Below are 21,577 nucleotides of genomic sequence, written 5' to 3'. Positions count from 1 at the left end.
TGTTTTTTGAGTGGTTAATTGGAGATAAGAGCCTCACAGGGACTTTTCTGCCTGGACTGACTCATAAGGTCTCAACCTTATGAGTACTGGGATTATAGGCAGGGGTGAGCCACTGGTGCCTGGCTTGGAATCTTATTTTTTTTCAGTGGTTGTAATCCATTAGAATAATTGTTTTCTTGTTCCTTTCTTTACTTAAACTGTGCAGATAGTCAAGTTGGATGGCTGGCACAGAGTAAGAAGGGGGTTCTGAGTACTTTGGGGGTCTGCCAAACAGGCTCAGGATTACTGATTCATGTGGTTTACCCCAGCTTACCAAGGACCAACATGAAAGAGAAAATTGCTGTAGATTATGCTAAAGTGTAATGGTTGCTCTCTGGTTCAGAAAATAAAAGTAGTCACTTAGCGATAGTTTAGTCATTAAGGTCGCTACAACTTTTAGCAGGTGGAGGTGTTCATTATTCTGGGCTAGCTCAAAGTGCATATGTTGAAAAGGAAAAGGAAAAGGAGAGTTCAGTTTCACTGTCTTAGCACAAGATGGCAGCAGTCAGCCATTGATGTTGCAGCTCAGGGCCACCAGACTTAAATTTTAACAATGTGTTTTGGTGTTGCAGGGACTTCAGTACCAGTGTTAATAACATTCAGATCGACAAAACCAAACCTTTGTGGCACAACTATTTCCTGTGTGGACTTAAAGGAATTCAGGTAAACTAATTTGTAAGACACCCAGTAGAAGCTGAACCTGTGATGTATATTACGCCATTATTATGCATATTATATCATTTTCCCCCCTCCTTTCAATCCTAACTGGTATTTCGTGTTTGCTTTGTTAACTTGCTTCAGGAAGTGAGGTAGCTGTGACTGTTTCTGGGGGAGATCTTCACGGGGTGACACATAGCTGGCCAGTGCTCAAAAATGAGGTTCATCTGACAAACATCTGTCTGATTTTTACATCTTTGTTCATACTTTCTGTTGAGGATTTATTCTAGTAATATTATTTATATTTCATTCTTGGGCCATATGGGAGTATAGTGTAATGGGATTTAGAGTCAGACAGCCCCATGTTTGAGTCTGGGCTCTGTCCAGCTGTGTTCATTTAACTGAAGTCTGAGATTTATCTGTGAAATGACATCACTTCTGTGCTGGTCCTTGCGGGGATGATACAGTGCTTGGCAGCTGCAGGCAGCTAGTAAACAGTAATGTTTCTGCTGGTCCAGGTGGAGTGGGAAGAAGCAGTCATGACGTGTCTGAACACCAGGAGTTTCCTAGAAACAATGAATAATTACTAGGACAATCTCTTCATGTCACGTATAGTGCCCCAACAGAAAAAAAAATGCAATTTTCCTAGTTTCTCTCATAATTAAAGAAATACAAAGCACAGATAAACCAATATTTGCTGTTTTCAGTACCACGTTCATGTTTCAATATTTTATTTTAAATGTTCTGACTCTTGTAGCCCTAGGTAAAGGACATTAAGAGATGATTTTGCCTTTGTGAATCAAAAGCAAACAAGCCAACAAGCTGTGTTTCAGAGAGCTTGTGCTTCTACCCACCTGCTGGTCCTCAGTGACATTGCCCGCAAAGAAACATACCCGCCTGATTTCTGACATGTAGTGGTGTACTCTTAACCATGGAGGTGTGGTATTAGAGTTACTGCATTTGCTTCTTTCTTTCTTGAATGTGTTATGTTCTTCTTGATCACATGGTAATAACTTCTGGGAAAAGTTATTGACAGGTTTTAAATCTTCAGATTGCCTGGCTAGTGATACACGTTACAGCATTTTGGAAGCATTTGCCTAAAGTTGTATCTGATCTTCTCTTGATAATTTGCCATTTTGTTAGCATATGGGTAAAGTGGCCTAAGTAAGGCATGTTGTTATATATTATTATTATTATTTTTTTTTTTTGGTCGGCCGTGGGGCTTGAACTCTGGCTTGGGCACTGTCCCTCAGCTCTTCAGCTCAAGGCGAGCGCTCTACCACTTGAGCTACAGCGCCACTTCCTGTTATATTTTTTGAACCTTTTAGGGTTTAAAGATTCCTTCTTTGATTTGACAACTTCTGTGTTAAAAAAGCAAGTTTGTAACAGTGAACTTTTGGCAGAAAAAGTGATTTAAATGTTAGCCTGTTCAGAAACCTTCAAGTACTAGAAAGTTCCAGGGAATAATCTGTTTATATGCAACTGAACATGTTATCCTTTTGGGATAGAGCTATTGCAGAATTTGGCACAACTCATTTGTGCTTTTGAATCTGTTGTACATTTTAATTTAAACATTGCGTGATAAGTTTGTAAGTATGATTCACATTCAAGACACCCTGTGGATCCGTTTATAGTTAACTATAGTGTTCTCCAAGGATCACGTTTTTAAACAAGCTGTCTCATGTTCTTTAGGGAAGCACATTGGCAGCAGCGCAGTTTCAGTTCATAATTTGTTTGTGTTTCTGGAAGGAAATTTCTAGATGACTTGAAATCAAGAAGTACATCCAACTGAATCTCTTCTTTTGTGGTACATGAGTTTTGCCAACTAAGAAAAAGGACAAAACAAAAAATAAGGAAAAGAAAACCACTCTTTTATTTGCAAAGTCTTATTGTTCCTTTGTTATTCTAATGAGTTTATTGAAAATTCTCCCTGCAGTAGTATGTATGATGAAATATGTAATGAGGGAATGTAATAGTGTTTCATACTTTGGTCTTGAGTTTAATTTGTGAAGATGATGGCACCTTTTCTAGAGGAGGATATAGCCTTAAATTTGTATTAATCCTAAACCACAAAGGTTAGGGGAATAGTGTCTTCCACAGGGCACAGGGTCCTAGTTTTAGATAGGCTTATAAATTTATTAGGGCTATTTATCTTTAAGTTAAGGTCTGATTATTTCCTTGGGCTTTCCTATTAGGAGAAATAGTTTACCTGTCTCATATGGAGTCTGCATTCTCAGTTGTGGCTGAATTCAAATTTGGCTTTCTTTAAAGTTACCATATGGCTAACTTGTATTTATAAGCTCCAGTAAAAAGAAAAAAAAATCTGGATTTCTTCATATAGCTGACTTATATTAAATCACAGCGACAGTATGCTGGCCCAGGTTTCTAACTGCAGCCAAGAAGTCTCAACGGAGAACTGGGGCTTGGGGCCAGCTCCCTAAGTGGGATTTTGTGAGTCTCCTAATCTCCCGGTGCTTATGTTTTTTTCTATATGTAAAACAGAACTGAGAAAGTTGAAAACTCTTCCTTTATAAGTTTTCATGAAACAGACATTTTGTGTAAACAAGCTACTGGTAATTGTGTTTTTCTTATCTTGCTTGCATTAGGGTTGAATTATAATGGCCTTCTATTTTTCCATATTTGTTCAAAAATTAATGTTCCAGAAAAAAAATATTGAAGGCAATTGTAGGACATGAGTTACTAACTTTTTGTTGAACAAAATAGAAAGTAATCTTTGGACTTTCCTTACCTTGTGGCAAGAGTCATTAAACCTCATGCATGGTCTCGACTAAACTGAATGACATACTAGTTTCTGGAGATACAACTAGGTCTGTCACTATACCTTTATTCTCTGGGGAAATGAAAGACAGTTTTATGCTTCTTCAGTCTAACACCAACATTGCTATTGCTCTTCTGCCTTATCTTCTCAGGAGCATTTTGGTCTTAGTAATCCAACTGGAATGAATTGCCTGGTAGATGGAAATATCCCACCAAGTTCTGGCCTCTCTAGCTCCAGTGCCTTGGTCTGCTGTGCTGGCTTAGTGACCCTCACAGTGCTGGGAATGAACCTCTCCAAGGTAAGCCACCTGTGTCAGAAAACCGTTAAGAATCCTCTTTTAAAGCATTCACATCCCAGTCTCATAATCAGGGTGTCTTCCTTGATCAGGAAACTTAGTCTTGCCTGAAAGCACTGCATACCTAGGCAAGTATGGATACTTAGTAGTTTCTGCGTGTGATACAGCCATAAGAGATGGCTGATATTTTTTAAGCAGTGAGGGTACAGATCTAGATAGAATTGTGCTAAAACACTCGTGGACTAAACTTGGAATTCGAATACAGGGTATCTTTCTTTTTTACCCTGGTCCTGTGGCTTGAAATCCTGGCCTGGTCCCTGTCCCTGACCTTTTTTACTCAACGCTCAAGGCCAGTGCTCTACCATTTGAACCACAGCTTCACTTCTAACTTTTTAAAAGTTTATCAGAAAGAAGGGTCTCATGGGCTTTCCTGCCTGGACTGGCTTTGAACCTCGATCCTCAGATTTCAGCCATCAGTGCCTGGCAAGGATATCGTTTTTCTTTTTTTTTGGGGGGGGGTCCGGTCGTGGGGCCTGAACTCTGGGCCTGGGTGCTGTCCCTCAGCTCTTCAGCTCAAGGCTAGCACTCTACCACTTGAGCCACAGCGCCACTTCTGGCTTTTTTTTTTTTTTTGCATATGTGGTGCTGAGGAGCCGAACCCAGGGCCTCAGGCATGCAAGGCAAGCTCTCTACCATTGAGCCACCTTCCCAGCCTCAAGGATATCTTTTTTCAAAGATTACTTCATTAACTTAAATTTAGGTCAAGAATCTAGGCCTCATGGTTGAGACTACTTACATTCATGTCATGCTTTAAATATTTGATGAGCTGTGGGCAAAAAGGGTAAAGACCAGGAAAAAAAAAGAGACTGCAGAGCATGTCTGTTGATGCCAGTAGGCTAATCACTGAAATAACTCTAAAAAACACTGTAGTACACAGAGAAAATGCTTGTTTAGAGACTATATAAATCTGACAAGAGCTCAGAAAGTCTTATATGGACGTTATAAGCCCACATAAATCTTTGACATTGCCGTTCAGAGCAGGTGTGCTCAGCTTAGTTAACATTTTGGTGTTCTGGTTCGAATAAAATGTTCCCATAGGTTCTTTATCAGCTATGTGCATGAACCTTGTCAGCTTTACAGATGGTTTGATAACAGACAGGTATCACAGATGAAGAGAAAGTTAACTTCATTCCCAGTCCTTTAAGACATGTTTAAGCTGGGTGCCTGTAATCCTAGATACTCAGGAGGCTGAGATCTGAGGATCACAGTTCAAAGCCAGCCTGGGCAGGAAAGTCCATGAGACTCTTATCTCCAGTTAACCACCAGAAAACCAGAAGTGGCATTGTAGCTTAAGTGGTAGAGCACTTGCCTTGGCTGAAGAGCTCAGGGACAGTGCCCAGGCCCAGAGTTCAAGCCCCACAACTGACCTCCCTACTTCCCCCCCCCCCCCCCCAAAAAAAAACCCCCATAAAAAAGACACATTTAAGCCAAATGTCAGTGGCCCATGCTTAAAATCCTAGTTATTTCAAGAGACAGATCTGAGGATCACAGTTTGAAGCAAAAAAGCTTAGGGACAGCGCCTGGGCACTGAGTACAGGATTCAGGACTAGCAATAAATAAGTAAATAAATAAACTGTTGATCTGATAACACTGATTATGTAAGATGAGCTTATTAGCAGGCGAAAGGGACATAATGTGGAAATTCAAGTGTAATAGTGATCATAACTGACTGAAGAAATGAAAAAGGACTTACTATGGCTGGCGCATATTGTCTTTGGATAACAGTGGCGATCAGGACTGAGCCTTGTAAATCATGTTGAGGAGCCTTGTAAATCATATCATCATGATAGCTGTGAGAAGTCATTGCTGGGTTTTATGAAGAGACCAGCTCATATCTGTGCTTTAGAAAGATAGCTTTAGCTATATTATAAAGTCTGGATTTGAGGGGCTGGGAAGGTGGCTCAGTGGTAGAGCGCTTGCCTTGCATGCCTGAGGCCTTGAGTTCGATTCCTAGCACCACACGAGCAAAAAGAAAAAAAAAGCCGGAAGTGGTGCTGTGGCTCAAGAGGTAGAGTGCTAGCCTTGAGCTGAAGAGCTGAGGGACAGTGCCCAGGCCCAGAGTTCAGTCCCCACGACTGGACCCCCTCCCAAAATAAATAAAATAAAAAATAAAATAAAATAGAAATGCTATTCACCCATAAAATCCAAAAAGCAGAATTTATCAATCCTACTGGTACTGGTAGAAAAGAGTATAGTGTGGTCAGATATTTATGAGAAAGAATAGAGATTTCTGGTTCCAAGATGTCAGAATTAAAGAAACCACATATCTACTCTTTCTATCAGTTTTCTTTTTTCTTTTTTTTTTCTAAAGTCATTCTCAAACAACGGGGAAACTTAAGGGAAGGAAATACAAGCCCCGTGTTTGAGAAACCAAGTAGACATAAATAACCCTAAACCACAAAACACAAAGATGGAAAGTGGATGGAAGAACGGTGCATGACTTAGCAGAGAGGAGAAAGGTCACAGCCAAGTGCTGTGGAAGGGGATGTAGATGGAAGGAAGCTGACTCATCTACCGGATGACTTTTCTGGAAGTTATAGGAAGAAAGCAGGGTCGGATCGTTTGTGGATTCTTTTTTGTTCCTTGTGGCAAGGATCAAAGTCAGGGCCTTATGCATGGTAGGCCAGCCTTGTACCACTGAGCTACATTCCCAGTAGTGTGTTGGTTCTTGCAAAGTCTTTAGGAGGATTAGTTCGACCCTCAAAGCCTTCCTTTTCCTGGGACCTTTCCCCCATCTAGACTGGAGTTTCTGATGAAGTAGTAAAGACTTTCTAGACTTAGGGACATTGAGCACTAAGACAGGCAGGACAAGAAAATTGCCCAGGACAACGAATTCTTGTCCTGGGGAATTAAAGGACATGCTGAATGAACAGTGAAATTTCCAGTTTCCTTTGTTGGCCAGCTCCAGCACTTGGGCAGCCCCATAACTCTGCCCCCTACCAGGACTGCCGGAGGAAACAGGGCTGTCCCACAAAAACATTTGCAGACACTGACATTTGGTAACCTCCTGCCATCAATTTTTTTTTTTTACTCTAGAGGTTGATAGAGGCTCTTTTCAGAAATTCTAATCAGCTGTGTACCTCATTTTTAAATATGAGACTACAAGGATAGTCATTTTGGAAAAAAGCCTTCAAAATGAAGCAAGCAAACAAAGAAAAACAGGCATTCAGAGAAGCAGAGACAATGCTGAGAACAGAATTCTTCAAGAAGACAAGATATTCTCAGAGCTTAAAAAAAAAGAGCCAAATCCTTGAAAAAACAATAGTTTTTTTTTTAAGAACAGAGAAGAACTCGTGGATGATAGCTACAGCAAAAAATGCAATGACAGGATTTGAAGGACTAATTGGTAAAGTAGGAGGAAACGGGATGAACTAAAAGAGAGAAGACGAAAAAGCCCCAAATAGGAGAAACAGAGAAGACATTCATTAGAAATTTTTAGTTTTTAAATATAATTTCTCCAGAAAATTCTGTAAATTCCCAAATTAAGAGGCCTCACCTGGTGTTAGCATCATTAGGGGGAAAAAAGCCAAACCAAAGCTTACTATCTGGAAATGTTGAAAGTCTGTGTTAACATCAAAGACACTAAAAGCTGATTGAGGGGATGCGAGGAAAGAAGAGATCAGTGTCAAAGAATCAGAAATGAATTTCTCAAAAATAGCATTGTAAAACAGAGGCAACAGATTAAAGTCTTTTTTTGGGGGGCGGGGGGGTCCGGTCGTGGGGCCTGAACTCTTGGCCTGGGTGCTGTCCCTCAGCTCTTCAGCTCAAGGCTAGCACTCTACCACTTGAGCCACAGTGCCACTTCCAGCTTTTTCTTTTCTGCTTATGTGGTGCTGAGGAATCGAACCCAGGGCCTTAAGCATGCAAGGCGAGCGTTCTACCACTGAGCCAACTTCTTAGCCCCGAGATTAAAGTCTTTTAAGTAGCAGTGGGTTTTAGCTTAGGATATCTACATAAATGAATTGATCAAATGTGAGAATGATATTAAACTTTTTTTTTTTTTGGCCATAGTAGCAAAGTTTACAATAGAAAAAGTAGGAAGTGATGTTTTAGTCCGAAGATTTGGTCATCTGAAGCACGAGCAGAGTTGAAAGTGTTACCCTAAACCCGGTGCTGGTGGCTCACGCCTGTAATCCTAGCTACTCAGGAGGCTAAGATCTGAGGATCACGGTTCAAAGGCAGCCCGGGCAGGAAAGTCTGTGAAACTCTTATCTCCAATAAACCACTAGAAAACTGGAAGTGGCGCTGTGGCTCAAGTGGCAGAACGCTTGTCTTGAGATGAAGAGCGCAAGGACAGCGCCCAGGCCCAGAGTTCAAGTCCCATAACCACCACCAACAACAGCAACAAAAAGTTTCCCTAGGTGCATACCACATTGGGATAGGAAAAGAGGTGAGAACTCAGGATACCTTCTTTGCTCTAAGCAAAGAAGGTAGGTTTGTTCTGGTAGGTTATATGTATACACCCCTTTGGTGAAAGAACAATAAGGAAAAGAGTGAATAGAAATGCAATAGCGTGAAAAGTCCTCCTGAATGACCTCAGGAGGACTAGAAGAGGAAGAGGCAGGAAGGGATTCAGTGAATCAAGGCCAGAAATTGAGAACAGATGAACTGCTGGATTGTGACCAATTCGGAAAGGCTCATGGAGAAGCTTGTTGACGGGTTTTGGGTGAAAGCATCCAAGAAAATACAAGCATCGGCCATTTAATGGCAGGAATCCATTCCCCAAGTCAGATGCTCTGCACAAAATCTTTAAGCAGGGGCTTATTTCTTACTATTTTAAATAGGAACAGTTTAATGCATTGTTGTTCAACTCAAAAATCTCTATTTTCCTGCATTGTCTAAAAAACAAAAATACAAAATAAAGCAAAAACCCATAACATTTTCTCTGTGTAAACAATACAGAAGTAGTATGAAAAACATACTAATTTTCTTGAATATCAAACCAAAAGACTGGGAATAAGCACTTACTTTTATAATAATGCCCATATGCATTCTCCGTTGACCCCTGGCGTCCTCTACATACTATTTTGTTTGTTGGCGCCAGTACTTGGGCTTGAACTCAAAGCCTTGTGCTCTTGGTCAACATTTTCAATCAACTTTTTCACTCACGATTTGTCCTCTACCACTTGAGCTACATCTCCAGTTAACAGTACTATATTGAGATTTTAGCATATCAGTATATACTTTCCCAACATAAACATCTTTCAAAAAGGGTTGTATTGGGCTAGGAGCCTGGTTCAGGTGGTAGAACGCCTGCCTAGCAAGCTGAAGATCCTGAAAAAAAAAAAAAGATCTTAAAAAAAAAAAGTTGGGAGCCGGGTGGCAGTGGCTCACACCTGTAATCCTAGCTACTCAGGAGGCTGAGATCTGAGGATCACGGTTCAAAGCCAGCCCGGGCAGGAAAGTCCGTGAGACTCTTATCTCCAATAAACCACTTGAAAACCGGAAGTGGCGCTGTAGCTCAAGTGGTAGAGTGCTCGCCTTGAGCTGAAGAGCTCAGGGATAGCGCCTAGCCCAGAGTTCAAGCCCCACGACTGACAAAAAAAAAAGTTGGGGTTAATAAATAGAAATATTCTATAAAATTTTAACCATGAGCTGGGTGCTGGTGGCTCACGCCTGTAATCCTAACTACTCAGGAGGCTGAGATCTGAGGATTGCAGTTCAAAGCTAGCCCAGGTAGGAAAGTCCGTGAGACTCTTATCTCCAATAAACCACCAGAAAATCGGTAGTGGCACTGTGGCTCAAGTGGTAGAGCGCTTGCCTTGAGCAAAAGAGCTGAGGGATAGCGCCCAAGCCTAGAATTCAAGCCCTACAACCGACCCCCCCCCCAAAAAAATTAACTATGAAATGACAAGATGGGTCTCACTAGGAAAATGTTAGTTGTTGAGATATTCTGCAAAGAAGGCCTCCGTTTTGTTAGCTAAAGATTCAGATGGCTCTAGATTTGCATACAGTTTTTATAACCATTCTTGATGCTGTCCTTGGAGTCCAAGAAAGAAGGACTAAGTGTCTCTTGTGGGGGCTCTTAGAATACCTGGCTGACCTGGGAAACACTGTAATCAACAGCTTTAAGTAGTAATTAACATGTTTCAGGCTGGTTTCTGCCCACAAACCTACAGTGTAGGTTTTGAACTTCTGATATGATGGATTGAGCAAGTGATGTATAGAAGGCCTGCTTTGGAGGGCCTGGAAGGTATAGTGGAGGAATACACGGGAAAGGTGTGGCCCAGCACTGCAGCCTGAGGTGGAAACCCTCTTGTTACCTTGAAGTAAAAGGGGAAGCAGCTGTTTGAATGGGGGAGTTAGGAGAAGTCTTCTCCCAGGGGGGAAAGTTTGCACAAAGATCCAAGGAGTGAGCAGAGAAGGGAGGCAGAGGCCAGAGCACTGAGGGGAAAAAGCCTGAGGTGAAAGCAAATTTTTCCTGTTCCGGGCCCTGCACAGGCCCCTGTTGGGGTATGGGGATCTAGGGGCACTGTGAGTGAGCGGGGAGTTGGGGGCCATGTTGTGTAGAGACTTCCTTGGCTTCCATACTAAGGGATTGGAAGACTTTGGAGAGGCTCTGAGCCATGGAGAGCAAGATGTGTTTTCCAGTGGTTATTTCTCCCAGGAGAACCGTACCATCTGTACCCCACACTGGCAAAGAAAAAAGAAACGCCGACTACCCCTATGGAACCTAAATGCACATAGCAGAACACAAACTGGTGTATTAATTGAATATCAATCTCCTACGGGGTGTATTTCATGGGCAAATGGGAAATGAAGCTGAAATAATGGCTTCTTGGTTAAGTTCGACAGAGAGGTTTTAAATAGGTGGTGAGTTCTAAAACCTTTTTTTAAGAAAGAGAAGACTGTGTCTTGACATGAAGTTCTGGGAGGGGCCCAAGGACATTTCAGGCAGAGGGGACCCACTTGTGTGTTACAACAGCTCTCTGAGCCAGACTTATAAATATGTGTCAGCTGAGGCCTAGAAATTCTTATGCAGCCTCATGAAATTCCTTTTAAAAACTTATTTGACTACAGGGATGTTTTCTAGTTGGTTAAGTCTCTGAACAGATTTAGTTAACTTAATTTCAGGGGCAAATGAACTGGGTAGACATGGCTTGCGTCTCTTCTCAGAGGGATGTGTTTGAAGTTGGAAACCCATCCTGTGCAGGGGACCTCTGAGGTTCGGCAGCAGAAGTGGAATGTTCAAAGTTCTGAGCCAAGTATGTCCCAGTCTTCACTTTCTTGAGTTTATAAGGGCCACTTCCTTGAAGCTGAAGGCTGTTTTTTGTTTTTTTTTCTATATAACTACATCTGGGTGAAATAATTTTTGACCTATGGGATGAGACCTTGTGCAAAGACATGTCTACATTATAAAATGAAAACGACCTCACAGTTATTCAAAGGTTTAACATATAATTTGATTGTTTTAATAGCAGCTGACTACATGGTATAAGAAAAATCAGAAACCAATTTGCACTGTCACTAATTATTATGTTTAGAGGTCCATACAAGGACCTTGTTTCAGTTTGTGTAGAATAACAAAAACCTCATCCATATAATAGTTAAGGAAAATAGTAGTTTAGAACATTCCAGCCAGATGTTGACTGTTAATGAACTGCAGCAGCTGGCCTCTTCGAAGATGGTAAATCCAGAGTACAATCTTTGCAAAGAATCTCTTAATTAAGTGTTGAACATGGACTGAAGCCAGGTGCTCACTACTACAAAAACTGGGAAGCTTTAGTGTTAGCCCTGGGTGGCCTGTGTTCAAATATGTTGGAAATTTTCAGTTAATAATGGAAACGTAAAGCCATTCTCATAGTTTTTACCAAGTAAGAAGATACCACATTTCTTTAGGTAATGAAGGATGGCGCTTATGTCTCTGGTTGTATTCTTTTTGAAGAGGCAAATTGGAGACTGAATCATTTATTTAATCATTTTGGAGTGGTTTGGGTTCACTTGGGTGCTATGACTAATCTGTTTGATTGTGGATTAGAAACCTTCCTCCCAAGAGGTTGTTTATGCCACCTTTGGTTTTTTCCATTTCCTTCCCTAGGCTAAATACTTGTTTACCTTTAGCATAAACGAAGGCAAACACAACTAGTTAGAGAATAGCAGACTGGAGGCTGTAGGTCACCATTTCCAAGTGGTTTTGAAGAATTTTTTGCTGTAAATCCTATGCAGGGGGAGGGTATTGATCATGGGACTTCAACTCAGGGCCTGGGCACTGTCCCTGAGCTCTCTTTGCTCAAGGTGAGCGCTCTACCACTTGGAGCCACAGCGCCATTTCCAGTTTTCTGGTAGTTGGAGATAAGAGTCTCATGGACCTTCCTGCCCAGGCTGGCTCTGAACCACAATCCTCAAACCTCAGCCTCCTGAGTAGCTAGGATTAAAAGTGTGATCCACCAATGCCTGGCTGCCTGCAGTTCTTTGAACTTTTGAGATCATTGTGTTTGGAGGTCTCCAAACTTTGATTTACACCCAGCAAAAAAGAGAAACACTATATTAAGTGCAACAATGTGGGTGATATTAAGTATACCACCTATGGGGGTAGCCCTTACCTTACTCCTGTTTTCATTGTGTGCACCAAAAATGCTAAGGTAGGAAATAGGAGGCTAAATAACAAGGTCCTCAACTGGCCCCCACCAAATGCCACAGTGCTTGCCATCGGTTTCCATCATTCTTTTCCAGGAATTGCCCTATTCTGTCTCCCAGGCTGATACTTGATACTGGAGGCTCCCCACACCTGAGCCCTGGCTTTGTCTCTCTAGATCTTGTCCTGCTTTGTGGAGTAATACGGCATTTGCGTTAGCTTCCTTATAGGAGTGTTTAGAAAAGTTCAGGGGAAGAGTTTAGTAAGGAAGGAGATTTAAGTAGCAAGAAAATACAAAAGCAGCCAGGGTATGTTTTATAGCTATAGAAAGTTTTAGAAGTGTATTGGTCTTATGAACAGTAAAAGGGAAATTGAGTGGAGAAGAGACTTGAATGGAAAGTATAAAGGTGGGCACTGGTGGCTCACATTTGTAATCCTAGCTACCAGGAGGCTACGATCTGAGGATCTCAGTTCAAAGCCAACCCAGGCAGGAAAGTCCGTTGAGACTTTTATCTCCAATTAACCCTCAGAAAACTGGAAGTGGTACTGTGGCTCAAAGTGGCAGAGTACTAGCCTTGAGCAAAAGAGTTTAAGGACAGTACCCAGGCCGAGTTCAAGCCCTACAACCAACAACAATAACAACAACAACAACAAAAAAGGGTAACCAATTGGAGACTGTTTAGAACTTGCACTGCAGGTTAAGAGATAGATATCTTAGTAGCATTTTAAAGATACTACTAAAACAACTTGAACCTTAAGTTAAAAGTTCTATATTAGGATTTACTTGAGAGTGAAAGATGTGGCCAGTTGCTGGTGGCTCACGCCTGTAATCCTACTTACTAAGGAGGCTGAGATCTGGGAATCAGGGTTCAGAGCCAGCCCAGGCAGGAAAGTCTGTGAGACTCTTATCTCCAATAAACCACCAGAAAATGGGAAGTGGCACTGTGGCTCAAGTGGTAGAGCACTAGCCTTGAGCTGAAGAGCTGAGGAACAGCGCCCAGGCCCAGAGTTCAAACCCCATGACCACCACCACCACCAATAACAACAATAACAAGGAGTGAAAGATGCTTTTTCCCCTGTTACTATGAAGCACCTGGTTGTTTTAAACACATCATCTCTAGTCTCTGGTAGCTTTGTAAGTTTTAGTCGTCTTCAACTTTTTCAGAGAAAATAGTGAGGCTAGAGAATTTATAGAGTGTGATTAAAGACAAGTCACTTGTGAGTACAGTTGCCTGGATTTCAGCACAGTGTTTGATCCAAAAATGATTGCTTTCTCACTCAAGCAGGCTTTTACCTAGACACAGGGAACAAACACCCTGAGGGTGTTTTTACATTCCGAGACACTTCTGAAGTCCTGAAAAGAGATGGAAGTGGGTGATTTTCATGTATCTGCTTCTATGTAGTTACACAGAGGGGTTACATTTCCATAAGTCAGGGTATTAGTACAATGCTTCTTGGTCATTGTCACCCCTTCCTTCATCCTTTCTTATTTTCCCCTCCTATCCCTACCCTCAAGTTATGTAGTTCATTTTTTGCATAATGTATATTGAATATACTGACTCTGTTTGCTCACCCTCCCTCCCGCCATTTGTGTGCCCTCCCCCTTTGCTCTTCTTACAAAATATGTTTCTACTTGCTGAGATTCTTTTTTTTCTTTTCTCTCTCTTTTCTTTTGTTTTCCTTCCTTCCTTCCTTCCTCTCTTCCTTCCTCCTTTCCTTCCTCCCTTCTTCCTTCCTCCCTCTCTTCCTCTCTCTCTCTGTCTCTGTCTCTCTCTTTTTCTTTTTTTGGTGCCATTTCTTTGGCTTGAACTCAGAGCCTTAGGCCTCTGTCCTTGAGCTTTTTTGCTCAAGGCTAGTGCTCTACTATTTTAACCACTCTCCACTTCTAACTTTTTGAAAGTTCATCAGAGATAGGAGTCTCATGGACTTTTCTGCCTGGGCTAGCTTCAAAGTATGATCCTTAAATCCCAGACTCCTCAGTAGCTAGGATTGGACGTGAGTGCTACTAGCATACAACTTAATATTCTTATGCACAATTACTTTCACACTTGCTTATTTCTTTCTTTGGCATAAATCCTAGGACATGAAATTATTGGATTAAAAAAGGGTCCCCTAGACGCTATGGAGAGCTTAAATACTTCAGTACAATTTTTTTAGAAAGACTAAGTCAAAGCCCAGCAAAATAAGTACCAGGAAATAGGTACTTGGAAGCAGTGGGTTAGGGAGAGGATAAGGGGAAAGGGATAGAAATGAAGGAGGCAGTCAAGAATTCATTTTATATACCGTTGTATATACCATCTATACTCAATGGATATACATTGAGAAATGTAAGAGAAGGAATGGGCCAAAGGAAGGTGAGATTGTTGAAGGGGATGCATTATATTCATAAACTGCCTTGTTAAGTGACACCTCCCTTGTACAACTACTTAAAGATAAAAATTTAAAATGTGGCTTAGTGCTGGAGTGTTTGCCTAGTAGGCATCAAACCCTGCGTTAGATTCCTCAGTACCACATACACACAAAAAAGGTGGAGATGGTGCTATGGCTCAAGAGGTAGAGCGCACAGAGGCTAAAGGACTGCGCCAAGCCCTGAGTTCAAGCTCCAAGACTGACAGAAAAAATAGTCCCGTTTCAACTGTCAATGCACTGTCAAGTTTGCCATCTAGAGAGATTTTACCAGCTACTCTGCAACAAATTTCCTTTCACCTTATCAATACTCTTATCCATTTAAAGATATTTTCCAACCTGATAAGATGGGCATGATCACCTTTTCCATGTCTTTTATTGCTTGTGTCTGTTTTGGGATTTGAAGGTATAGCTCCTCAGCTAATTTTCTCCTATTCATTAATTGCACTCTTATTATTTTACAAGACCTCTTTAAATGTTAACCATTAATTTGTTATGTATTACAAGTATCTAATTTTTTGAAAGTCCACTTTCTGTTAGACTTTTTTATTTTTTGAGACAGTCTGTTATAATGTGTATTATTTAGCCCAGGCTTACCCTGGACTTGTGCCTCTGCCTGCCTAGTGCTGGAGTTTCAGGTGTGCACTACCACGCCTAGCTTTTTAACTTCTTTTAAAATAATGATTCTGAAGCAAAAGTCACTTCAGTCATTGTTAACACATCGGGTGAGGCTATTGTACATGCATTTAATTTTATCATTGGTGAGATGAGTGTATTCTCCATAATTTTGTTTCACTTGGAAGTAAAGGATAAGTTCATAGAAAAGCCTGACAGAATCAAGGCTTACAGTCAGGATTTCTCCCCCTTTGAAATGTACTGCAGCACTCTGTAGTATTCCTTGTGCATGATCTTTTACCTTCAGAAACTTACCCCAAAGAACCAAAGTTGTGACAGATGTGTATTGTAAGCAGTAATATTTTTCTAATCGAATTTGGGCAGTAAGATATGTCCTTTTTTTTTGAATTATGAATAATGCAGCCTCGCATCTGTTTAGCACGTGGGAAATTTCAAAGAACTGTACCATGATCCATATGCTAGTGAGGTTCTACCATGGCCAACTTTTTAGACCAGAGTGTCCCGCCTCTAGAGCCTTAGGGAGCCTAGTACAGCCCTGTTGCTGGCAACTCTGGACGGTGTGGAGCCAGAAGAGGGGGTAGATGGCATTTTTGATGCCCACATTGAGCCTTAAGACTAAGTACGCCAATTCTCATCAATAAAACACCACCACTACCTGGAGGGCGCCATCATGGGGTGGATGGCTCAGGTTCATTCCTCTTCTCTGTGGTTGAGTAAGCCAGCCTCTTGTAATTCATGGTAGGAATGACTTTCTCATCTCAAATGGAAGAATAAAGTGCAACAGTCCAGAACATAGTTAACAACCTCAGAAGCTTTTCTGTCACTTTCTTACAGTGTCTGGCATGAATGAGGCAATTGGATTGGATTACCTGAGTGAATTATTACATTGTCATCTATAAAATAACCACATTCTCCTATGACATTTAAAAATTAGAGAAAAGTACAAAAGGGATACTTTGCTCCAAAGAAAGCAGTGGAAGTACAAAAATAAAGCTGAATTTGGAGTCTGCATGCTGGCTCTATTACTACCCCCACCCCCACCCCCCAGTTTAAGAGGGAATGACATTACCATCCAAATCTGGTAAAAATAAGCCAGCTTAGGCTTTCAGTAATTTTTGATGTCTCTCTTTTTTTTTTTTTTGGGTCCAGTCGTGTGGCCTGAACTCTGGGCCTGGGCGCTGTCCCTCAACTCTTCAACTCAAGGCTAGCACTCTACCACTTGAGCCACAGCGCCACTTCTGGCTTTTTTCTTTTTGCTTATGTGGTTCTGAGGAATCGAACCCAGGGCCTCACGCATGCAAGTCAAGCTCTCTACCACTGAGCCACCTTCCCAGCCCCTTGATGTCTCTTTTTGCACTAAGATTCTGAGATCTAAGGGTTGAAGCAATTCTTAGATTAATTGTATGAACAAGTTCATAATAATTAAACTCATAGGGGCTGGGAAGGTGGCTCAGTGGTAGAGCGCTTGCCTTGCATGCGTGAGGCCCTGGGTTCGATTCCTCAGTACCACATAAGAAAAAAGCCAGAAGTGGCGCTGTGGCTCAAGTGGTAGAGCGCTAGCCTTGAGCTGAGGAGCTGAGGGACAGCGCCCAGGCCCTGAGTTCAGGCTCCACGACCAGACCCCCCCCCAAAAAATAATTAAACTCATACTTACATGTAAATATTCTAATGGATTTTTTTTCAGGAATAGATTTTTGTTGTTGGTTGTTTTGGGACTTGAACTCTGGTTCTGGGCGCTGTCCCTCAGCTCTTCATCTCAAGACTAATGCTTTATCACTTGAGCCACAGTGCCACTTCCAGTTTTCTGGTGGTTTATTGGAGATAAGAGTCTCATGAACGTTCCTGCCCGGGCTGGCTTTGAACCACGATCCTCAGATCTCAGCCTCCTTGAGTAGCTAGGATTACGGACTTGAGCCACCTGTACCTGGCCAGGAATAGATCTTATTGGAAACAAAAACATTAAAAGCTATCTTAACCTTTTTAATGTTTTTTGATTTATCATCTTTTTATTTATATTTGTTATTACTTATTGTAAAGGAGGTCTGTAGAGAGATTTCGATTACATGAGTTAGGTAACGTTTCCTTTCCTACAGTGTCTTTTCCCTTATTCTCTTCCAGCTTCTCCCTCCTTCTCCACCCACACGTGGTATAGTCTCCAGTGAGCTCCACTGCTGCACGTCTTCCCTCTTTTTTTCCCTCAAGTTCTGTGCCTTTTCCCCAGCCCTCCCAAAGATATACACACGAATATACCATACACAAAGACAGAAAATGTTTTTTTTTAAGAGTAACTATTTGTATAAAGGGGTTTCATTGTGCTATTTCTATATGTCCATATAATGTACTTTGGTCTAATTTACCTGCTCTATTATTCTTAACTCCTCCTCCCTATACATAACAGTTCTTACATATGTATGATGTACTTCAGTTGTCACCCACGTTGGCCTCTCCTCTTCTCCCCACCCCATTACTCAACAGTCCCCCTTTTGCAATCAGGTCATATTATTGTCATCATTATGGAGTATAGATTGCACAGACGAGCAAAACCATGTGATGTTTGTTTTTCTGAGCTGGCTTATCTTGTTCCACACGATAATCTCCTGTTCCATTTGTTTTCCTGGAAAAGAAAAGTATTTTCATTCTTATTTATTCCTGAATAATATTCGATTGTGTAAATATGCCACATTTTCTTTACCTATTCAGTGGTTTTGTGTACCTGGGCTGATTCTGTAGCTTGGTGATTATGAATGGTGTTCCAAGTACTCTGCTGTGTGTTGAATTACATTTTTCCTGATATTTGCTCATGGGTGATACAGTAGGCGCATGGGCTATTTTTATGTCACTTATTTTTTAGCTATGTATCCTGGCAGTACTGAGGATTGAACTCAGAGCTCTGTGCTTGCTAGGCAAGGGCACTACTGCCTCAGGCCTGCTCAGACCCTTTCTTTCATCAATGCTTATTTTCAAGGTAGGGTCTCGCTCTGTGCCAAGGCTGGCTTGAGCTGCCAACCTTTTATTTGAGCTTCCCATATTGCTAGGGATGCTTGACATGTGCTACTGTGCTCAACTATTGTGCTTCCTCTGAAGCTGGGATAGCTGGCATGCACATGCCATTGATGGAGATGGAGTCTCACAAACTTCTTGCCTGTGCTGGTCTCAAACCATGATCTTCTGATCTCTGCCTCCCAAGCAGCTTGAGCGATGGCTCACTTGTAGTTTAGCTGGGCTTATTTTTAGTTTAGTGAAGAACCTCCATGCTGAGTTTTATGGTGGATATGGACTAATTTATATTCCCACAAACATAAAGATTCTTTCTTCCCTCTTCCCTCCACATCTTTGCCAGCACTTGTTGTTTTCTTGATGATACCCACTGTGTCTAAATTTTAACATAATTTGAACACTATGGTTTAAATAGTATTACAGTGTCACAGTTGAACATGAATCTCTTGGTATTGCTAATTAAGAATTCTTTTGGGGGCTGGGAATGTGGCTCAGTTGGTAGAGTGCTTGCCTAGCATGCATGAAGCCCTGGGTTCAATTCCTCAGTACCACATACACAGAAAAGGCCAGAAGTGGCACTGTGGCTCAAGCACAGAGAGGCTCAAGGACAGTGTCTAGCTCCTGAGTTTTCAAACTCATGACCAGGAAAAAAAAAAAAAATCTTTTGGTAGGAAAACCCCTGCCACTTTTTTTTTTTACTTTTTAAATTTTTAAAAAATCGTATTGTAAAGATGCTGTACAGAGGGGTCACAGTTACATGAGTAAGACAATGAGCACATTTCTTGTTGAGCATTGTTACCCCTTCCCTTATTGTTCTCCACTATCCCTTCCTTCCCACACCTCCCTCAATCCTCCGCCCCACCCCCACCTGAATTTGTAAAGATCATTTCCAATATACTGCCTTGTGGGTATCATTATTGCAACGAGTCATCCTGTGTCCTTGTTTCAGCGTTCTATTATTCCCCTTCCCCTCCCCAAATTAGACATATGTACAGTGACAACAGGGGATATACCATAGGAGGAAGAACATACAAAGGAGATAAAACATCACATAGTACATGAAAAACAACAAAGAATGATCTCTTGTGTCCATATCTTGGGGTTCATCTCACTTAGCATCATGGCCATTTTCTCTTTTTCTTGCTCACAATTACTTTGTATAATAAACTGGATGATAAGAAATTTATTGCCTAAACAAACTTTGTAATTTTAGTGTCCACTAGATGGCGAAACTGGGTTAACCAAACCTTTTAACTAACCACACATATTTTTATTTCTGGGCAGAGTGCTCTTAGTTTTAATTAAAGTAAAAGAATCAGTTAAAAAGGAGAATAAAAAGAAAGAACAACCACCACCAAAAAGGATGTGAGGACTAATAGTGAAATCCAGCTTTCCCATGGCTGTACAGACAGACAAAAAAAAAGCCCTGCACTATAAATCATTGTGAAGCATTTCAAAGTTGCATTGCATATTTCCTGTCATTAAATTTAAGTACATTTGTGAATACAATATAGATAATTAAATAAAGCTTGTTAACATATGCATCACCTCAAATAGGGAAAATTCAAATGATTAGAAAAGTTTTTTTTTCCTCTTTCAAACTTATAGTCCTCAAGTTAATAAAATTTAAATTCAATAAATACTTTTCCACATGAATGTAATGCTGAAACGTGGCCACTCTCAGGTCTAATGGCATTTAGCAGACATTCATTCAGTAAAATGTTTTGCAATAGTAATTTTTAAAACTTAAGGACATTTATCTAATTTGCAAAGTCCCACATCCCTTGAAAAGGTTGTGTTTGTAATTTATTACTTTTGAGAAATCTAAGAAAGTGTCATTTACTAAATTTCCCTATTTCTCCAAATTTAATTTTTAGGCTTGGTTTTTATAGACATGTTTTTTGTTTTCTCTTCTGAGTACTTTTCTATTAACTTTTTAATAGCTCACTCTCTTAAAAGCACATTGAGCAATTTATAAGTCTTGATACTTTTTTCAGAATTGGGAAGCATTTGAGCTAGTACATTGTGACTTTTTTTTTCTCCAACTCAATTATTCTAATTCCTTTGATGATTGAACATAAGAGATGAGGATCAAATTCTAGGTGATAACTCTAAGGAGTGAGACTAGAAAGATAATATAATTTAGTGAGTCCAATGCCTATATCATTCGCTTCTGCCTTGTGAGAAATAGGGGTATATAAAAGTAATTTGCTAATATTTTAGCTAGATAACCCCAAAATGATTGACCAAGGGGAAGAATGATTTTTTTTCTTTTACAAATTAAGTTGTCTTTGGTTTTTAAAAGTACAAGAGATTTCAGAAGTACAGTCATGATGCCGGGCGCCGGTGGCTCATGCTTATAATCGTAGCTACTCAGGAGGCTGAGATCTGAGGATGAGGGTTCAAAGCCAGTCCGGGCAGGAAAGTCCAATAAACCACCAGAAAACTGGAAATGGCACTGTGGCTCAAGTGGTAGAGCACTTGCCTTGAGCTGAGGGACAGTGCCCAGACCCATGACCAACCAAAAAAAGTACAGACATGTGCTTTAGGTTTGATAAAGGAAGAATTGGGGAAGGAGAAGATAGATACCCATAGTTTAACAGTCCAAGACAGAGATGTTTCTGTAGTCAAAGGTGTCCAATTGATCGTCATCTCAGGATGGTTGGACAGGACCTCCTCTTGGTTAGGAAATCATTGTTGCTTGGATTATGGCTTCCACTCTGGTTACAAGATGTTTATCCAAGCCGGGCGCCGGTGGCTCATGCCTGTAATCCTAACTACTCAGGAGGCTGAGATCTGAGGATCACGGTTCAAAGCCAGCCCGGGCAGGAAAGTCCGTGAGACTCTTATCTCCAATAAACCACTAGAAAACCGAAAGTGGCACTGTGGCTCAAGCAGTAGAGTGCTCGCCTTGAGCTGAAGAGCTGAGGGACAGCGCCCAGGCCCAAAGTTCAACCCCATGACCGACAAAAAAAAAAAAAAAAGATGTTTATCCATCAGTCTAGGCCATCCTAGAATCCACAGTGGCTCCAAAGTGGGTGTGGAAGAGACTGGCTCCAAGCAGACAGATTTCTAATGGAGGCACGAACGGCAGGCTTCTTCCCTGCTTTTAGTTACCTTGTGGACATTTGCA

At 41.2% G+C, this 21,577-nt stretch overlaps 1 protein-coding gene across 1 annotated transcript in view; it reads left to right on the top strand.

Moving 5' to 3' along the window:
* Positions 1 to 324: 324 nt before the first annotated feature.
* Positions 325 to 21,577, top strand: part of Galk2 (galactokinase 2) — an 83,940-nt gene continuing 62,687 nt past the window's right edge. Inside the window, exons 1-3 of the mRNA XM_013009962.1 lie at positions 325 to 359; positions 612 to 702; positions 3,627 to 3,773. Of these exons, the coding sequence (XP_012865416.1) occupies positions 325 to 359; positions 612 to 702; positions 3,627 to 3,773 (273 nt within the window). The remainder of the gene's footprint in view (positions 360 to 611; positions 703 to 3,626; positions 3,774 to 21,577) is intronic.

The sequence above is a fragment of the Dipodomys ordii genome, unplaced genomic scaffold (genome assembly GCF_000151885.1).
Source record: "Dipodomys ordii isolate 6190 unplaced genomic scaffold, Dord_2.0 Scaffold11, whole genome shotgun sequence".
In the NCBI taxonomy this organism is placed as follows: Eukaryota; Metazoa; Chordata; class Mammalia; order Rodentia; family Heteromyidae; genus Dipodomys; species Dipodomys ordii.
This window is presented reverse-complemented; position numbering and strand designations above follow the sequence as displayed.